The 16605-nt window shown below is 40.2% G+C and overlaps 1 protein-coding gene across 2 annotated transcripts in view; it reads left to right on the forward strand.

The window, feature by feature from the left end:
- Positions 1–16605, forward strand: part of OSBPL1A (oxysterol binding protein like 1A) — an 86525-nt gene that overhangs the window by 44992 nt on the left and 24928 nt on the right. For both annotated transcript variants that reach the window (XM_009285639.2, XM_009285640.2), the window contains exons 16-17: positions 6820–6982; positions 14199–14355. In XM_009285639.2, coding sequence (XP_009283914.1) covers positions 6820–6982; positions 14199–14355 — 320 coding nt within the window. The remainder of the gene's footprint in view (positions 1–6819; positions 6983–14198; positions 14356–16605) is intronic.

Raw genomic sequence — 16605 nt, forward strand, 5'->3', positions numbered from 1 at the left:
AGGGCTTGTGAGCATGAGGCTGCTCCTATCTGTCTATAGAGGGCCTCATCCGCTCGGTCTTCCTGGTCAGGTGGCCTGTAGCAGACCCCCACTGTAATGTCACCTGTCCCTGCCTTCCCTTTAATCCTGAGCATAAGCTCTCGGTCGGCTCCTCATCCATCCCCAGGCAGAGCTCCATGCACTCTAGCTGGTTATTGACACACAGAGCGACAGCCCCTCCTCATCTCCCCTGCCTGTCCTTCCTAAAGAGCCTGTACCCCTCCATTCCAGCACTTCAGTCATAGGAGCCATCCCACCATGTCTCCGTGATGCCAATAAGATTGTAGCCCTGCAGGTGTGTGCACTTCTATTGAAGCTCAAATGGGGTTAAAACTATGAGAACTATGAGCAACTGGTTTCAGTTTTCACTTCGGTAGTGCAGGTGTGTGCACTTCTATTGAAGCTCAAATGGGGTTAAAACTATGAGAACTATGAGCAACTGGTTTCAGTTTTCACTTCGGTAGCAGCTTAAGCAACAACTTAGTCCTATTCTAGGTAGCAGAAAATCTAAAAGCACTTTTTTCATAGAAGCATATCCTGTAGACTTAGTGTTGCAGCAGCATGCTTCAAAGTTAGCTAACAAAATATATAGAACTGTTCCATTTCTAAACAGAGATGCCTTGAGAAAGATATTCAAAGTCTTTGTTTCTTCCATGAAGAAGTGAAAAGGCAGGTTTTGTTCAAGACATGGAGGCAGACCTGACTCTTCTTGAAACTATGTAGTTCTCATTCTACATTAAATGTAAAAGAATAACAGATTTACTCAGCACTAGTTTAAACTGGTCATCACAAAGAACTGGCTTATACAAGGAGGCACTAGCAATAGGGACTGTATTGTACTAAGAGCAAAATTGCAACTATGTGAGCTTGTCTGTTAGAATAGACAAACAGTGTATATATCAAACTGTCTGCATTGAGGTTGTGATTTGCACTGTTAGCCTCGGGATTTTTGGTACGGGTTTTTGTTTGGTATGAAGATCACAGAAGAAGGGAAAGAATCCTTGCTTCGGATTCCCAGCGCTTCCTGTGAGTAGTTTTCCATAGTGTAATGTGTTAGAACTTAGAACTTAGAAAGCTCTGTGTTGTGTCTTTCAGGATAGCATGTCCTGTTGGAGTAGCTGACCCTGGAAACTAACAGTTTCGTATAAATAGATGTAGTGTGAAACAAATTGCAGGTTTGATTGGCATTTACTCCATTACAGAAAGCAGGATTACATTTCTTAATGTCAGGAGATGTCCACAGAAAACTGTCAGTTCTACTATAGCAGCATTTTTCTAATTCCTCGGTTACATGTTCATTTCCAGCCAGGTGTTAGACTAGCCCTTAGCTTACTATGGAAATCTTGCACCTTGCGTCTGTGCTTTGTGGCAAATGTCCCATAAGCGGTGACATTTTTGGGAGGATGGAATTTCTGTGGCAGTTGGACAAAGCCATTCATCTTGAAAACCAAAACCCCACTTCTGAGTAGTCACAGCATTGGTGAGGCAGTGTTGTAGGCTGCTTTCCTGCACTCAGCTTACTGCAGAGCAGAATTGGTACGGAGCGTACTGGCACTCCAGCAGAGTCTGGCTTCAGATCCCCTGGTGGTTGCTATGTGAAAGAGGTAGTTCTTCCTTCCTACACAACTCGAAAGTCTGCATATTTTGGGCTTTCTTATTCCTAACACTGAAGTTAAGTGCTTTTGAAGGTAAAAGTCAACTAAATGACACTGCAGTGTTATGAAGTGTCTTTTCTCCCTCTCAGTCTAGGAGAACCTAGAGTTAAGGTATGCTGTCTTTTAATTTACTATTCTAATGTTAAAGGCAGGTAGTCCTACATATTGTTGAGGTGTTTGTTCTATGCCTTGCTTGTTGTGTGTTGTTTTTTAGGATTTACTCGCAGCTGCAATAGCATGTTGCTGAGATAATCATTTATTAGCTGGGCATACAGTGGTGTGACCCTTTCCTACCCCACAAAAGTGCCCCTGTTGTTGGGCATTCATTTAAATTAAAAGCATCCAGCACCAAACAAAGCAAGTATTTTGTGTATTGTACTGAGATGTCTTCAAGATGATAGAGAAGCCTTGGTTACAGGCTGCGCCGATATAGTTCAAGACTTCAGGCTTTAAAAAAGAAAAAAAAAAACAAACCAAAAATAGTGGTTTGGTGCATGTTACTAGTCTCCCACCTACCTCATGGAAGCTGAGGGTACAGAAAGGAATGGGACTGGTGTTTGTTACACACAGATAAGCTTTTCGATATTTTTGGAATAGGCACGTGAACTTTCTGCTAGTAATACACAGTGAAGGAGTTAACTTTTAAACCATGCTCTTGTGCTTAGCAGGATTTCTAATAGCATGGAAAGACAACAGAAGTGTCTGCAAATAGCTTGTTGCTTTCCTTTTAAAAAATAAAATAAATAGAGGTCTGACTGCTAAAATAACTCAATTCTACTATTTAAACTCACAATTCAGTGCTTACAGCCTAAAGGACTCAAATACGTATGGGAAGCTGTTGGAAGCAGATACCCATTCAGTTAAATGAGAAGTAAAACCGGTTACCAGAACTTGGATATCAAACCTTTTCAGCTGGAGAAGTATTTAAAAAAAAAAAAAAAAAAAAAATTGCACTGACCTAGATGCTGAAGTCTTGGTGGTTCTATGTCAGTGTATCAGGTTATAGCTGTGTCTATAGCTGTAAAGTTAATGATTGAGTGATTGTTTACTTCTGTGAGACAAAGCTAGATAGTTTCCATCAGCAGTTATAAATCTGAAGTATCACTATAATAATAATCTCTCTAGAGATGAAAACAAGACTGATCTTAACTGTCATTGTCTAACAGTGCAAGCACAAGCCCAACTTTATTGATAACTGTAATTGCTCTTGTGCAGTATAGCTCCTGACAAGGGTAAGGTAGGAAGCCTGACCAGTTGAATGTTGGGAACTCAGCTGGCCTCATGCCGGGCTCGCTAGAGTGCTCTGTGCCGCTGTCCCTGTGAAGCTCAGTGGAAAGCTTACAATGCTGATGGTGGCACTGGCATTGTGGGGACCAGCGGCAGGGATCAAAAAGATGACAGCCGTTCCATAGCTGGAGGATGAGGAGCTGAACCCAGTATGATGTGAATTGCCATCTGTCTCTTTCTCAGCTCAGGCACCACTACTAAAGGTACAGAAACCACGGCTGTATCACAAGCTGTGCCTTACACAGGCTGTCAATAAAATGCCTCTTCTGGTATTTTCCTGGGTATGCTCAGACTGGATTTCCAGAGCTGTGTATACATCGATACCTGCATCATTTTGGTATGATATTTACTACCTTATATAAATATTTGTGTCACTGTATAAAATAGTGTGGTACTTGGATGATATTCCACTGAAAAACGTTCGTCTGTCTATGTCCAGTTTAATAGACTGAAATATGTATGCTTCTGAAAGTGGGTGTTTTCTTTTGTTGTTTTATTCTCGTCTTCCTCCTTTATACATAGATCCTAAAGGTTTTGTGTTAATAAGCATTTATAAAACTAGTCTGGAGGTTCCTGTAATCTTTCAGTTTTGTGTTGGGGCACTGAAGAAAGATAGGATGGGGAAGAAAAAACTTTGGGGAAAAGGGATAAAGCTGAAGTGTCATCTCCAAAAATGGTGGTGGAGTAGCCAGGAAGATGGAATAATTCACCTCAGAACTTAATTGTTGGCCAAGTCTTGTGAATGAAAAATAGTGCGGCAAAATTATGCATAACAGCAATATACTACTTTCATTTTGGGAAAACCTGTCACTCAGTTGGTCAGTTATGTTGTTCAATAAACTTATGCTTTGAAAATAGTGCCAATCTGCCTGCATATTTCTTGTTAAGCTTTGAAGAATGGAGTGTGTGGTTCTGGAAAAAAACCAAAACGTCCTGCCTTTACAGTCAAATTAGTGCAAGAAGGTTTTAGGAGATGTCTCGTCAATAATAAAAGACAAGGTGGCAAAATGGTGATACTGCTTAAAGCTGCCTTGTGTTTAAAAAATAAGCAGAATGCTTATTTCAAACAAGGTTATTTCTCCAGTGATACGTGTATTTTTAAGTAGAGTACATGAAGGTTGTACTAGCTCTATCTCTGCAAGCATTGCTTTTCTACAGGTGAAATCAGTCAAATAATGGTAGTAGAACTTTTTTTTTAATTAGTTCTCATATTGACACCATAGAACTGTTTTGGTGCTTAAGGACGCAGTATAGTTACAGACAGTATTTCCAGACTACTACCTTCAAAGAGCTGCTAGTGTAAACTCTTACCCTTCACTGAGTACTAGGCTGTAGAGGTTTGTAGAGCCACCTCTCGGCTCTCTGAATGTGTGTGTCCATCCCACAAGCTCAGTACTGTTGACAGAAGTTTTATATTGGACTTTCATCTCCAGTCCCCAAGTTTTGAATTAAGGTTGCTTTAAAACCAGTTCATTCAGATGTGAATGAACAACCCAAAGGTTACAAGCAACAGACTTAAACATGTTTTCTTTTTTCCTTAGCTTCTGGCTAGCGTTGTGCTGCTTATGTACCAGATGAAAAGCTGCTTTTTGTTGCCTGCTAGTAATGTGTAATTGCTGTACTAGTAAGGGTTTGGCAGCTAGGAAGCCTGGAAGTACACAGAAAAGTGAACCTTACTGTAAAGCTGGCTATTTATTTTCCAAAAAGGGAATTTATTTCTAGTACACCTTCTGCAATTCTGAATAGCTCTACGTTATGATAGGGCAGAGGAACCTTAAAGTCAATAAAAGACTCTTTTGGGGGAGGCGTGATGTCTTAAGCCTGTATCTGTTGTTGCTTGTTTAGTCACACTATGATGCTTTTAGAGGATGCAAAAAAAAGTTCATCTGGGTTTTGCCAGATATATTTCAATTTTCTTTCAATTTGCTGTTAAATAACACTGAAACTTAAGTTTTAGGTAAAGATTTAAATCACTCAAATTATTTATCAAAACAAAACATTAGAGCATAAAGGCATCTAGTTCAATACTGCAAAAAAAAATTGCAAATACCATTTTAGTAACTGGTTTTACTTTGCTGTTTAATAAGAATGAAAAGTACCATTATATCTTCAGTTCTCCACCCTCCCTCTCTCAGGAGAGTGAAATACCGACGCTGTTTCTCTAAATGGGCAGTTCCTTAACTGTTTGATAGTGTACAAAATGTAACCCTTGCAGAAACTGCTTAATAACAGATCTTTTGCAGTGGCATGTCCGATTTGTATGAAACATTGCAATAATGGGCTTCATTGGTACTGCCAGAGTGAACTTTAAATGAAAGTGACAATAACTAGTCCAGACTTTTTTCATTTTGTTCAGGGTAAAACTATTAGACAGTAAGTGAATTAGTGGTTTTATTGCTTTCAATTAGCAACCCAATTTTATACTTTTTTAATTATCGTTTAATTGGATTGCCCCCTTACTCTCAGAGCCTGGCAGCCAAACCAGTTGAATTCAGTATTTGGCGCAACTGAGGAGGTGAAAATTTCTTCCATAAATCTTCCTGCAGAGGATATGTTACTGCCAGCATAGAAACTCTTCTCTGGTAGTGGCAAATCTGTTTTAATATCTCCTTTCTAGCCTCTAAATTTGTACCCCCTCATTTGTGCCTGACTCTGAATCCACTATTAGAGTGGTTGTTATAACTGAGGGGGCTGAAGCCTCCAAAATGAAGTTTTAATGTAAAATGTAACCAGATGGGACACATGAACAGTTCTTAAATTAGATACAAAAAGGTGATGTTGGTATATGTGTAAGTTGCTTAGGAAAGTGTGTAAGTTGTCCCTGTAACTGTTCCAAGAGATTAATTGTCATGTTCTTAGTGGAGGGGGAATTAGCGTTGTAAACTGACCTTTGAGAGTAAACTAGAGGACAAGGCAGGGGTTGGGGATGCTTTTAAAAAGGAACTGCAAGGGAGAAAGGAAGAGAAAGGAAAAGAGTTAAGGGTTTAGGGACTGAAGGAGAAGCTGCACATTGAAGCCTTGCTGGGCTGGGAGAAGAGGCCCTTCCTGAGCCTTCAGCTACAGCCCTCTCCCCTCCCCTGGCAGAAAGAGGAGGCGGGAAAGCACCAGCAAAAAACCAAGGAGGAAATAGGAAGGACATGTTGCTCTCCCGTTACTAGTCCTGGACTCAAAACGTGGATAACATCATCCTCTCTGGAGCCGATTGCATGTGTGGGCTTAAAAAAAAGGTCCACCATCTGGTGGCTGGGCTTCTTTTTTTGTTAGCTTCTAACTCATCTGTAAACTGTTTTGGGAGTGGGGAAGGAGGGCTGTTTATATCGATGTTAAATCAGTTAGTAGAGGAATCTTTTTTAACCTCCTTCTGTAATCCTCAGGGTTAAATGTTTTCAGCTCATAGTTCAGTTGCAGTTATTTGTAGCTGACATTCCCATTTGCTCTGCAATTCAATTTAGATGATGCTGCTTGGCCCAAATTAGAGCAGACTAGTACAAGGAGCTTGGTGCATGTAGAAACTGATCACTAACTCCATAGTTAAGGTCATCCAAGCAGAGTTGTAAGTATTTCCCCTCAGTTTTAAGGTATAGTTATCTGGCTCAAATTCACTTTGTGGAATTGTGGTTTATACTGTCAGATCTTATTTGTCAGATTTCTCAACTACTGAAAATGCTGAGTAACAACCTTATTGTCATCACAAAAATACTGTAATATTCTCATTAATCCATGTGTTTTCAGTTCCAGCTGTTTGTCATTTATTTATTAGAGTCTATTTTCTGATTAGCTTCTAGCTACACATTCTTCGGAGAGATCAGATTTTATTCATACATGTATCTACTTATAGGTGAGGAATTTGAAACTGGAGCATGAGCAGGAGAAAAACAAGATCTTGTCAGAAGCGTTAGAGACGCTAGCTACCGAACACCATGAACTAGAGCAGTCCCTGGTTAAGGGATCTCCGCCTCTTAGCATCATCAGTGAAGAGCAGTTCTATGATGCTGTTTCAGGTAAGTAATGATGTCCAGAATGTGAGTGTGTAGCCAGCACGTGTGTGGTGAATGTGTTGGGGGGGATGAGGGGGTGGGAACGGCCTCACTTTAAGTGAAATCTCTGCCTTTCTAACATGGCACTAATTTTAGGAGAGTGCTTCATGTGTTTTATGAGCGGGCCTCTCAAAATTTGCCTGAGTTCACCTGTAGAATTGTATTGTTTCACCTTAGCATGACAAAAAGTTACAAAACCACAGGGCAGTCATGAAAGGTCTGATTGCTTGGGTGTCTACGCCCTTTTTTAAAATAGCAAAACTTAAGACTCCTATTTTAGGAGATGTAACTGTATCTGGTAGCCTTCTGACTTGCTTTCTCCATGGTGGTGTATGGTTTTTTTATTTGTTTTGTTGTTAAGATCAGTCCATAAAAATCACTAGTTTTGAGAGATAATGAGGTTAAGAAAGGCTTGTTCTATTTTACTTTTGTATACCTTCAGTGTCACAGGTGGAAGAAAAGGATGAATCAAAATCCTGCATGCATTTCTGAAATATCTTTTCTTTCCCTGTCTGCCTTCAGTTTAGTATCTTTCATATTTTCATGTGCAGAACATGCAAATAGTGATTTTGGAAAACTCTCAACGACATAAGGTGATTACAACACGCATTTGTATAGAGAGGCTGTACACAGTGCAGCTCAATAATAGCTCTAACTGGGTGATCCTGCAGTGCACAGCTGTCTACAACTATGAAGGATCTGGAAAATCTTGAGGGTGAGCATAGTCTAACTGTAGCAGATAATTAGGTTGTGATGGTATACTTCATGAGCGAGTATGGGGTTACTTTTTCTGCGAGCTGAACTGTCTGATGCTTCTGACAGATGAGAAAAGCAGTGTTCCCAGACTCCTTGATAGGTGTTCTGCAGAGCGCAACTTAAGCAGAGAATAAAAACAGGCAAAGTGGAGTCCATGCTGAAGTATAGCACTAGCACAGGAACACAGCGGATCAACAGCAGACTTTGCTGCTTGGCACAGTAACAAATTTATCGAGCCTTCAAGGAGAAGAGATTGAGGAACACTAGAAACAGGTTCTTCAACCAGAACCAAAAGAACAATTCTGCTGAAAGGCCTCAGGCTCTTTTGCTTGTCACAACAAAGCAGAGAACAGTTGTTTATCTGGTGCTGCTGGAATGTAGTCTCTCCAGCCAGGCTCGCTTTGCCTATATAAGAAAATACTCAGCTTTGAAGAGCTGTTAGTCTATACATCCCATAACTAACCCAATCTCTAAATCTTCTTGAATGAAAGTGTCCAAAGCGTCCCCTCTAGCTGGGAGGGATGGTGTTTTTGTCACTTGAAGCTGCAAACAAATCACATCGAGTGGATTTGTATAACTGTGAAACTTGCTGAGCGTGTATATATATATATACACACACACACATATACATAACTATACACACATATATATACACACATATAAAAACATACATGTCAATTCTCTCTCCTTCGGGTGAAGTTACTTGACATAATTCATCTTGATTGCAATCTAAATAACTTTCCAGGACAGACTCACTTTCTTGACTGTCTGTCAACTTCATCAGACTTGTGTTAGATTCTCTTCTCTAGGTTGTTCACATTCAGTGCTTTGCAGTGATTAGGGTCCTCTCTGTCTCTGGAGGCACGTGTTTGGGGGAAGAGCAGTCTGATACTTTTTTTGGGAGGGGTCTAGTGAAAGGGAAATGTGACACATTTTCCTGACAGCTGGATGCATGTTATGACTTTCACTGTAAACACAAAAGGAATTAGTTTTTTGTGGTGGGGTTTTTTTGCTAATCACTGGGATCCTGGTAATACTTTCTAACCCTCTTGCTTTTCTGCCATGTCTGTGGAATCTCAACTAGAAGGCTTCTTGTCTCTGTATGACAGGAATACAGTGAGAGCAGAGGAGTTGGGGATATACAACACTGGCTCAGTTTAGGAATGTGGGTCTTCTTTCTTGGGCTAATGAGACAGGGGATACGATCATAAATGTTTTCATAACAGAGAGCAGTGACTAGGCCTAATTGTCAGAAGCTAAAAATTTGTATCTCTAGAAATCTAAAATACTAGGACTTTGTCTTCAAAGCTTTTGCTAAACCTGATTTGCAGTCTGATAGTATTTTATTAAGTTAAATGGTATTGATTTTGGATAAATAGATATTCATGAATTATCTTACTAGGCTGTATAGGAGATTGAGCAAACACCAATGTATTTTAACGGAGTGATGTGACAAGTTATAATGTCTGTCAGTGGAAAAATGCCACTACTTTGAGAGTATTTTTTCTATTAGGATACTATCTTTTTCTAGTTACAGTTCTCTGAATTTTTAAATCTCCATCATAGGAGTGAGTTTAGAAGTGAGAGTATTGCATAAGTAGGCTTGCACTTCGAGCTGAAGAATCGTTAGCTTTGACTTGACAGGTTGAAAGAAGAAGCCACTGCTGCTTTTTGTTTTGTTTTTTAAAAGAATATTGTCTGCATATTAGACACTTCTGCTTGTTTACTCTCAATGGAAGTATCACTAGCTGTGACAATTCAGAGCAATGCGAGACTTTTCAAACAGGTTTTTGAACAAGAAGTGTATTAGAAAGGATATGTTTACAACAGCAGCTACTTGTCCCCATTTACCATGCTCTGATTCACATTGTAGAGCAATCTGATTGCATGAACCAGACTCCTGAATGAAGCTGGATCAGAAGATACAGTCTGGTTGCTATTGGACGCTCAGTCCATGGTAGGAGAGTAGAGCTAATCTGAAGAGAACGCCACCAGGAATGTATCTAGTTCAAGCGTCAAGTCCTCAGCACCATCTGTTTGGCTTGCAAATCTGCTCCAACTGAGCCATGCTACCTGCTAATGTTGGCATTAGACTAAATTGGTCACTGATAAGTCTGTGTTGTGTAGTTCTGTTTGTAGAAATTGTGGGTGCAATTACAGAAATATCCTCTTTCTCTTCCAGAACTGGGGTGAGGAAGATGTTTGTAATATGGTAAGATTGCTTACTGAAGTGGTAGTTTATTTGCTGAAGTCTCTCCTCTTTTTATTTTTAAGTGATATGCTGTTGTCAATGCTTTCTGACTGTTGCGGTGACTCATAAATCCCTGCGATGGGAGAGCAGTAGACACTGAACATGAAAGGAAGAACCTACAGGAAATGGGAGTTACTTGTGTTACCAAAGCATGGTATCCAGTGTTAAGAACAGCAAAGTTAAGGGTATTATTAATCTGACCTCTGACAGCAATAGGGCAGTTAACAGTGCTTCCCGGTGTCTCATCATGGGCGTGGTGGGAATGTGTAATTAAACTCGATAGCACGTGGAGTGCTGGAGCTCTCGGTTTCAGGACTGAATGCTTAACCTGTCAAACTCTTCTTCTATGTTTAAAGCGGGGTGGGGCAGAGGCAGGGGGCATTGGGGAAGGGAAGAAGCACTGAACAAGTAGCAAAATTTACTAAGACCGATGGCATCTCCTAGAGAGCTGGAGAACTTACTAGCTTTGGTTAAGTATACAGACCTCAGGAAGCATATGAAAACGGCATAAAAATTCAGAGTCCATCCACAATGCCAAAAAATGGCTAAGCAGGTCAAGAATTGAAGGGTGAAGGTACTTGATTTTTACCTTGCAGATAAGATTCCCTGATTATATGTAAATTGCACACCCAATTTGGGAAGAGCTTAGAACTGTCCTGATTTTTCTCTTTAACAGATTTTATGTGAGAGGTGCAGGTTTTCTGCAAACACAGCTTTTGTGTGTGTTGAGGGGGGTATTGATGGTATTACATAGATGCAATCTTACTATAAAAGCAGTTATTTAGCTACAGGAATATTTAGATTATACTAAAGCTAACCTGTCATAGTACAGCTTGAACTGTTATGTACCACTAATGGGTGCTGTGTTTATAACTAATGCTCCTAAATGGTACAAGAAGTAATAGACTAGTTCTGTTGCTTTTGCTCACTTCCTAGTTTGTCTCCAGTTATCAGCTCACTTAAAAGTAAAAATTGTACAAAAAGCATAGAAACTTACTGCCTTTCCTTCCACATTTAGGGTAGTTTGTCAAGTGTACCAAAAATACTCCACAACCTCTGCGAGACCACTGCTGCCTGTGGACTTCTTGCCTTGAATATAGTTAAAAGAATGAATTCAGGTATCTCAGAGAGGGATGGGAAACACCTGGTCAGAATTAAAACCCAACCTTGCCAGTGGTTAAACACTACCTTTCTCAGGTGTATTTATTAATCAAATACATTGGCCAAACTTTTCTGCCTGGAACTGAAGACTTAGCAGTTGTTGCAATAGGAGATGAACTTCCCTTGAGTTAAGTTTCTGTCATTGCTTCTGCTGTTTCCCCTTGCTCTCCTACTCTTGCAAAATGTAGCTGGTGTTTCTACTGTTACCCTGACACTTCAGGTTTCATGAGCTGGAGTGCTTCCTAGTCAGCCTAGTCTTGTCTCAAAGATCACTTAAAAATTTTGGCTTCTGAACAGGGACTCTTATTCCTTCTCCCCCCTCCTCAGCCCACACCCCCTTAAGTTCAATAGAAAAAAAATCTCATTTTCTCCTCGTCATCTGTTTGACAGCTGCTCTGTAGCAACTTGTGAATATGTCTTTTTTTGCAGTGATGGGGGAGTATGCAAATCTTAATTCAGAAAAGAGTTAGCTGCAAGTACACAGGGAAAAGCTCAGTTTGAGTTGCCTATTGATCTGTGCTCACAATATAATACTAGGCTTGTTCACTCTGACACCTAACAAACTGTCACGGCTTGCTAAGCTCATTGGGTCAAAGGAGGTAGTTGAGGTTTAGGGATTGGAGATTGATATCTTTGGCAGGAGCTGTTGTAGACATACTTTCTCAATGAGAGCCGTTTCTCAGGAAAATGGGAGAGATGTCTCTAGAGAGCAATTTCTTACAACAGTGTCTTGTTTCATTCTTCTAATGCTCTATTGTCTAGCATGCTCTTGTTGTATTAAGACACGTGCCCTGGAGGAGGCTGGCTGGTCAGTGTCTACAGCTCTGGAGAGGTTTGCAGGTGCTGAGCTCAGTCCAGCATAATTGTCTCTTGGCACTGTAAGACCAGCATTAGGAGAGCTGATCATGTGTAGTGTTTAAAAATCCTTGTTATACTGAGAAGCATATCAGAGAGTGGTCAGCAGTTCTGGTGAAGCTTGCCCGTTCTTCCCTTCCCGCCTCTGGAGTCCTAGGTCTGTTGCAGAAACTCAAATTGAGGGAATTGTGTGTTGTGACTCTTGTCTGAAAACAAGACAGTCCCGGATGGTACCAAAGAAGAAAGGAGCCTTACAGGAGGCAGACTCTTTCCTTTATGTTACAGGGTTTGCTTCATGCCTTTTTTGTCATGATAACTGCTGGCACAGTTGAGCAGCTCTTTCAATAGAGAGGTGGAATACTTATCTTGAAGGGATTTATAGCTCGTCATGTGGTCAGGATGCTGAGGCCCAAGTTGTGTTACACTGCTGGAGTGTGTCTTCCTCTGTGATATTTGCATACACAACAGTGTTTTCCTGACTACCTGGGCTTACGATCTCTGGAGAAATCTGTATTTTATGTATCGCACTTGTCCACAAGTAAAAATGCTTCTACTTATCCTACTGGTTATATATAGTACCCACCAAACTAATGCTTTGATATGTTATATGATAATTTGGCACAGAACTAGACTGACAAATTTGGGGAAACTTGTGAGAAGATTCTCTGGAGTGCCAGTCCACTTTTTTAACATATCCTCAGCACCAGCTGGCAGTTCTTTTCATTCCCTAGCAACTGGCTTAATTTCAGTACTGTCTTGATGAGGATAGGGATGGATGCTTTTAATGAAAGCAAAGATCTCCTTTATGCTTCTAGATCTCACTGTCTCTCTAGAGAGGATGGAGAGATTGTGGCACAGCCTATTCACTCATCAGGATTTTGTCCTGTTCTTGACCCTTCTGTAATCTGGAGGTAGTAGAAGGTCCTCTTGTCACTGTCCCCTTCACCAAAGCAACATATAATTTACATGTTCTGGAGAACCTACTGGCATCATTTTTTAAGAGAAAACAAGAAAGCACCTGGCAATGGACAGCTGTGACTGAGATATTCTTTTGGATGGACTACTACTTCAGCAGGTTTTGATTACTAGTTTTGAATTAGAATCAGTGTGTGAGAGAATGACTAATCTTGCAATTTTTTCTCTGGGTATTTGCAGCCAAGATCAGTAGCATATGCTGAAGGAAGTACCTAGCAGGAATGGTGTGTACTACAGTTTGGGTTCGCTTCTTTCAGAAGCAGTGAGGCTTGCATTAAGATGTTTACTGTTCAGTGTTGTACCTGGTTTCTGTTAAATGATTTCCCAAATGGGATAGAAATTGGTGCATCTTTACTTGTCTTGAGCTGTTCCCTTGCTTCTTGGAACTTGCAGCTGGATAATCTTTTGACAATCTTGTCAAGTTTGAAAGAAAAACACAAAACAAAAATACAGCCTTTTGCCAGGAAATTTTTACTTTGTGATTTGGGGCAAGACTGTCTCTTCTCCAGAGCTGGTCAAGCATTACATGACCAAAACACTGGTTGGAAATAAGGTGGTGTCGTTGATGTTGTTTTTAGTTTTAGGTGTGATGTGGATTGTACTATTAACCTACCTTCCAGAGTACAAAGTTTATCTTACTGCTTGGTGAGCTTATCATTTAGACTTTGATGGCACTTACATGGCTAATGTAATCCACTGCATACGATACCTCCTTCTGTTCTTTGACACTTGTTCAGTAAGTTGGGAAGTGAAGGTTCCTGAACAGCACCGAGTGTCTAAGAATTTAGACCAAGCTGGAATCTTGTATAGGAGGAGTCAATACTTGACTGTTGAGGTAACTGGTATTTAGTTAAGTAAGATACTGGCATGTACATGACACTGGCGCTTGTCCTAAGCAAGTTATAGTAGCTTCAGTTTAATAAAAATGTCAGATTTTGGCTCTGTTTGATAGAGAATTTTTTAGTTTACTGTGTTCATTCTTATCTCGCAATCTCTTTAGTCTTTATCTAGATACAGAGCTGCAGCGGTCTGTGGCAGTACTAGTTACTTACCAAATGGATCCTGTCATCAGGACACAGTAGCCTACTTAGGTTTCAGTTTTGTACAAAGAGGGAAGGTCTGTTAGTGACTGAAGTCTAGCACAGGCTGTAGATTCATTGACATGCACCTGCTCTTTTGCAGATTCAGAATCTGAAAAATCAGTAAGTGGGTTTGAAACAACAACAGCCTACTCGTTAGAGGACAGCATGGATTCAAAAGATACGATAACTTCAAGCATGCCTGAAGAAAAGGTTTGTGGCAGTGGGGAGTCGCTGTCTAACGGAATCAAAAAACACAGGTAGGATGTTGCCTGTTCTTAAGGTATTATAATAAGCATTAATGGTGAGTAGAAGACCACGGGAATCTCTGAAAAGCTGTGAAAACTTTTAAAACTTTGTTAGGGATGATTGACAAGTAGTTGGTTGTGCTATGATTTTATAAAGAATATTTTTCCAAGGCTAGTATGCTCATTTGCATCTTGCTTTTTGGTGATCAAATCTGAGTAATTAAAAATAAAATACAATGTGCTATGTAAAAATGGACACACTTGGGTTTTTTTAATAGATCTTATTGAAATTATGTGGATTTTAATTCCTTCATGTATCTTTAATGAGCTATGACTCCTATTGCCTCTTTAATTTCCAGTCATTTGATCCTTCTATTGGTATCAGGAATGAATGAAAAATATTGCTAGCCTGGCATCAGAAACTCAAATGTGAACAAAGGGAGTCTTATTCTAAAAGTCTCATCTATGTTTTATGTGCTTATTTTGTGTTGTCAAATGATCCATTTTTGTTTGTTTCCTTGCTGATAAAGGAGGACAATAGGTCTGGAGTTAATGAGATGTAATAGACACCACTATTCTCGAGTTTCAGTGAAGGGGCAATATAATGTTTGTGCTACAGATGAAGCCAGACTTCAGTGTGTTTCAAAAAGACTACTTTGGAAGTGTTTTGAATGTGCGGAATGATGACGGGGACACCAGATTTCTGTAAAAACAGGAAATTCATATTTAATTTTACAGAAGCAAGCAAGACATGCTTTAACTACTTGGTAGTATCTTAAATAGTTAAATTGCAGTGACTGTTGAAGTATGTGGTAATGTCAGAGACCTGATGTTTCAAGGTTCAACCTCTGCGTGTATATCCCTCCCATACTAGGCAAAGACTAAGGCAAATGAGGGCTTGGGTGGAGTAACGGGGTGGTTTGGGAAGGTATCATAAAGCAGCTGACTAAGCATGTTGTTCTGCGCTCTTGTGCTGTTAGCAAGGGTGGTATTTATGGCCTTGGCTAAGTGCCTTTCCTAATTAGAGCAGGAAGTTCAGGGGTGGGGGGAAGCACTAGGTGAGGGTGAACATCTGGCTTGCATTCATTGCCTTGGAAACAATGAGGAGAAAGGAGGCAATTCATGATCAACATGAAAATGATGATGCATGTTGACATGCGTTGTCTTGAAGAGTTTTAAGAGGAATTGATCTTCTGTTTACTATAAAAAATAAATAACTTGGCAAGTTTCCATAACACTGCAGTATGTTGTCAGAACTGTAGGGAGCAGGTGACTGGAGGAGCATTTAAGATCTGCTGGTTTTATAAGGGGGAATGAAGAGTAATAAACAAGTACCTCTGCGTAAGTTGTTTCTCTGAGTTGCATGTCTCTTAGTAGTAAAGAGAGTATAGGATGTTGGAGTAAAATGAGTGCATAAATTGGCTGGCTAATAATTTACTGCTAAAGAAAAGTGGACACATCTGTTTTGCATATAGATGAGAATGTGTGGTCATATTTTATGTGACTAAATGGCTACAGCTCAACCTAGAGTGTGCTCTATAATGTCAAGCTTTTTTACCTGGCACCTTGGTGACACATTGGGATTTGTCCACAAATATATTGATGCAAACGGTTTCTCCCCAGAGCTCAGCCTATTTAAATCTTACCTCCAAGAGAACCTTCTCAGGGGATGGAAGTTGTGTGGTGTTTCTAGCCTTGTTTCTGAGGCTCTTGGTGGCAGCGATGTTTGGCCTGGTATGGGATCTGTTTGCCATGTCTGATTACAGTTCTGACTTCAGAACTGTGTTACCTACGTGGAGCTGCTGGCTCCAGTTTGTGCCTCTTTTGGGTTTGGGGCTTGTTAGAGGGCATGTGGTCAAATACGCCTCGTCTGTGATGCCACCTGTGTACTTCCCAGAGCAGAAACCTTAACTTCTTGATGCTGTGCAAAGTGAGGGGGACAGAACGTTTTGACAGCACTTAATTCCATCCTTACACCCTTGGGTTTGCTATAACTTTTTTGTTTAACTTCCATTTGTGTTAACCACATGGAAACAAGTCACTTAGAGAATAGACCGGTTTATTTTCTTTTGCATAAAATCTTGATACCTTCCTGTAGTTCCTCAGATGAATAGAAGATCTGCAGCTGCATTTGGGTTGAGAGTACCTAACGCTGTTTAGCAGTCAGTATAAATAAGACTATTTCTTTCTAACGTCTAGAAAACCTGAGTTCTAATCTGCCTCCCTTATTTGAGTGGTGAGTGTTTTCCACAGGGAGGAGGA

The sequence above is a fragment of the Aptenodytes forsteri genome, unplaced genomic scaffold (assembly GCF_000699145.1).
Source record: "Aptenodytes forsteri isolate BGI_AS27 unplaced genomic scaffold, ASM69914v1 Scaffold23, whole genome shotgun sequence".
NCBI classification, from domain to species: Eukaryota; Metazoa; Chordata; class Aves; order Sphenisciformes; family Spheniscidae; genus Aptenodytes; species Aptenodytes forsteri.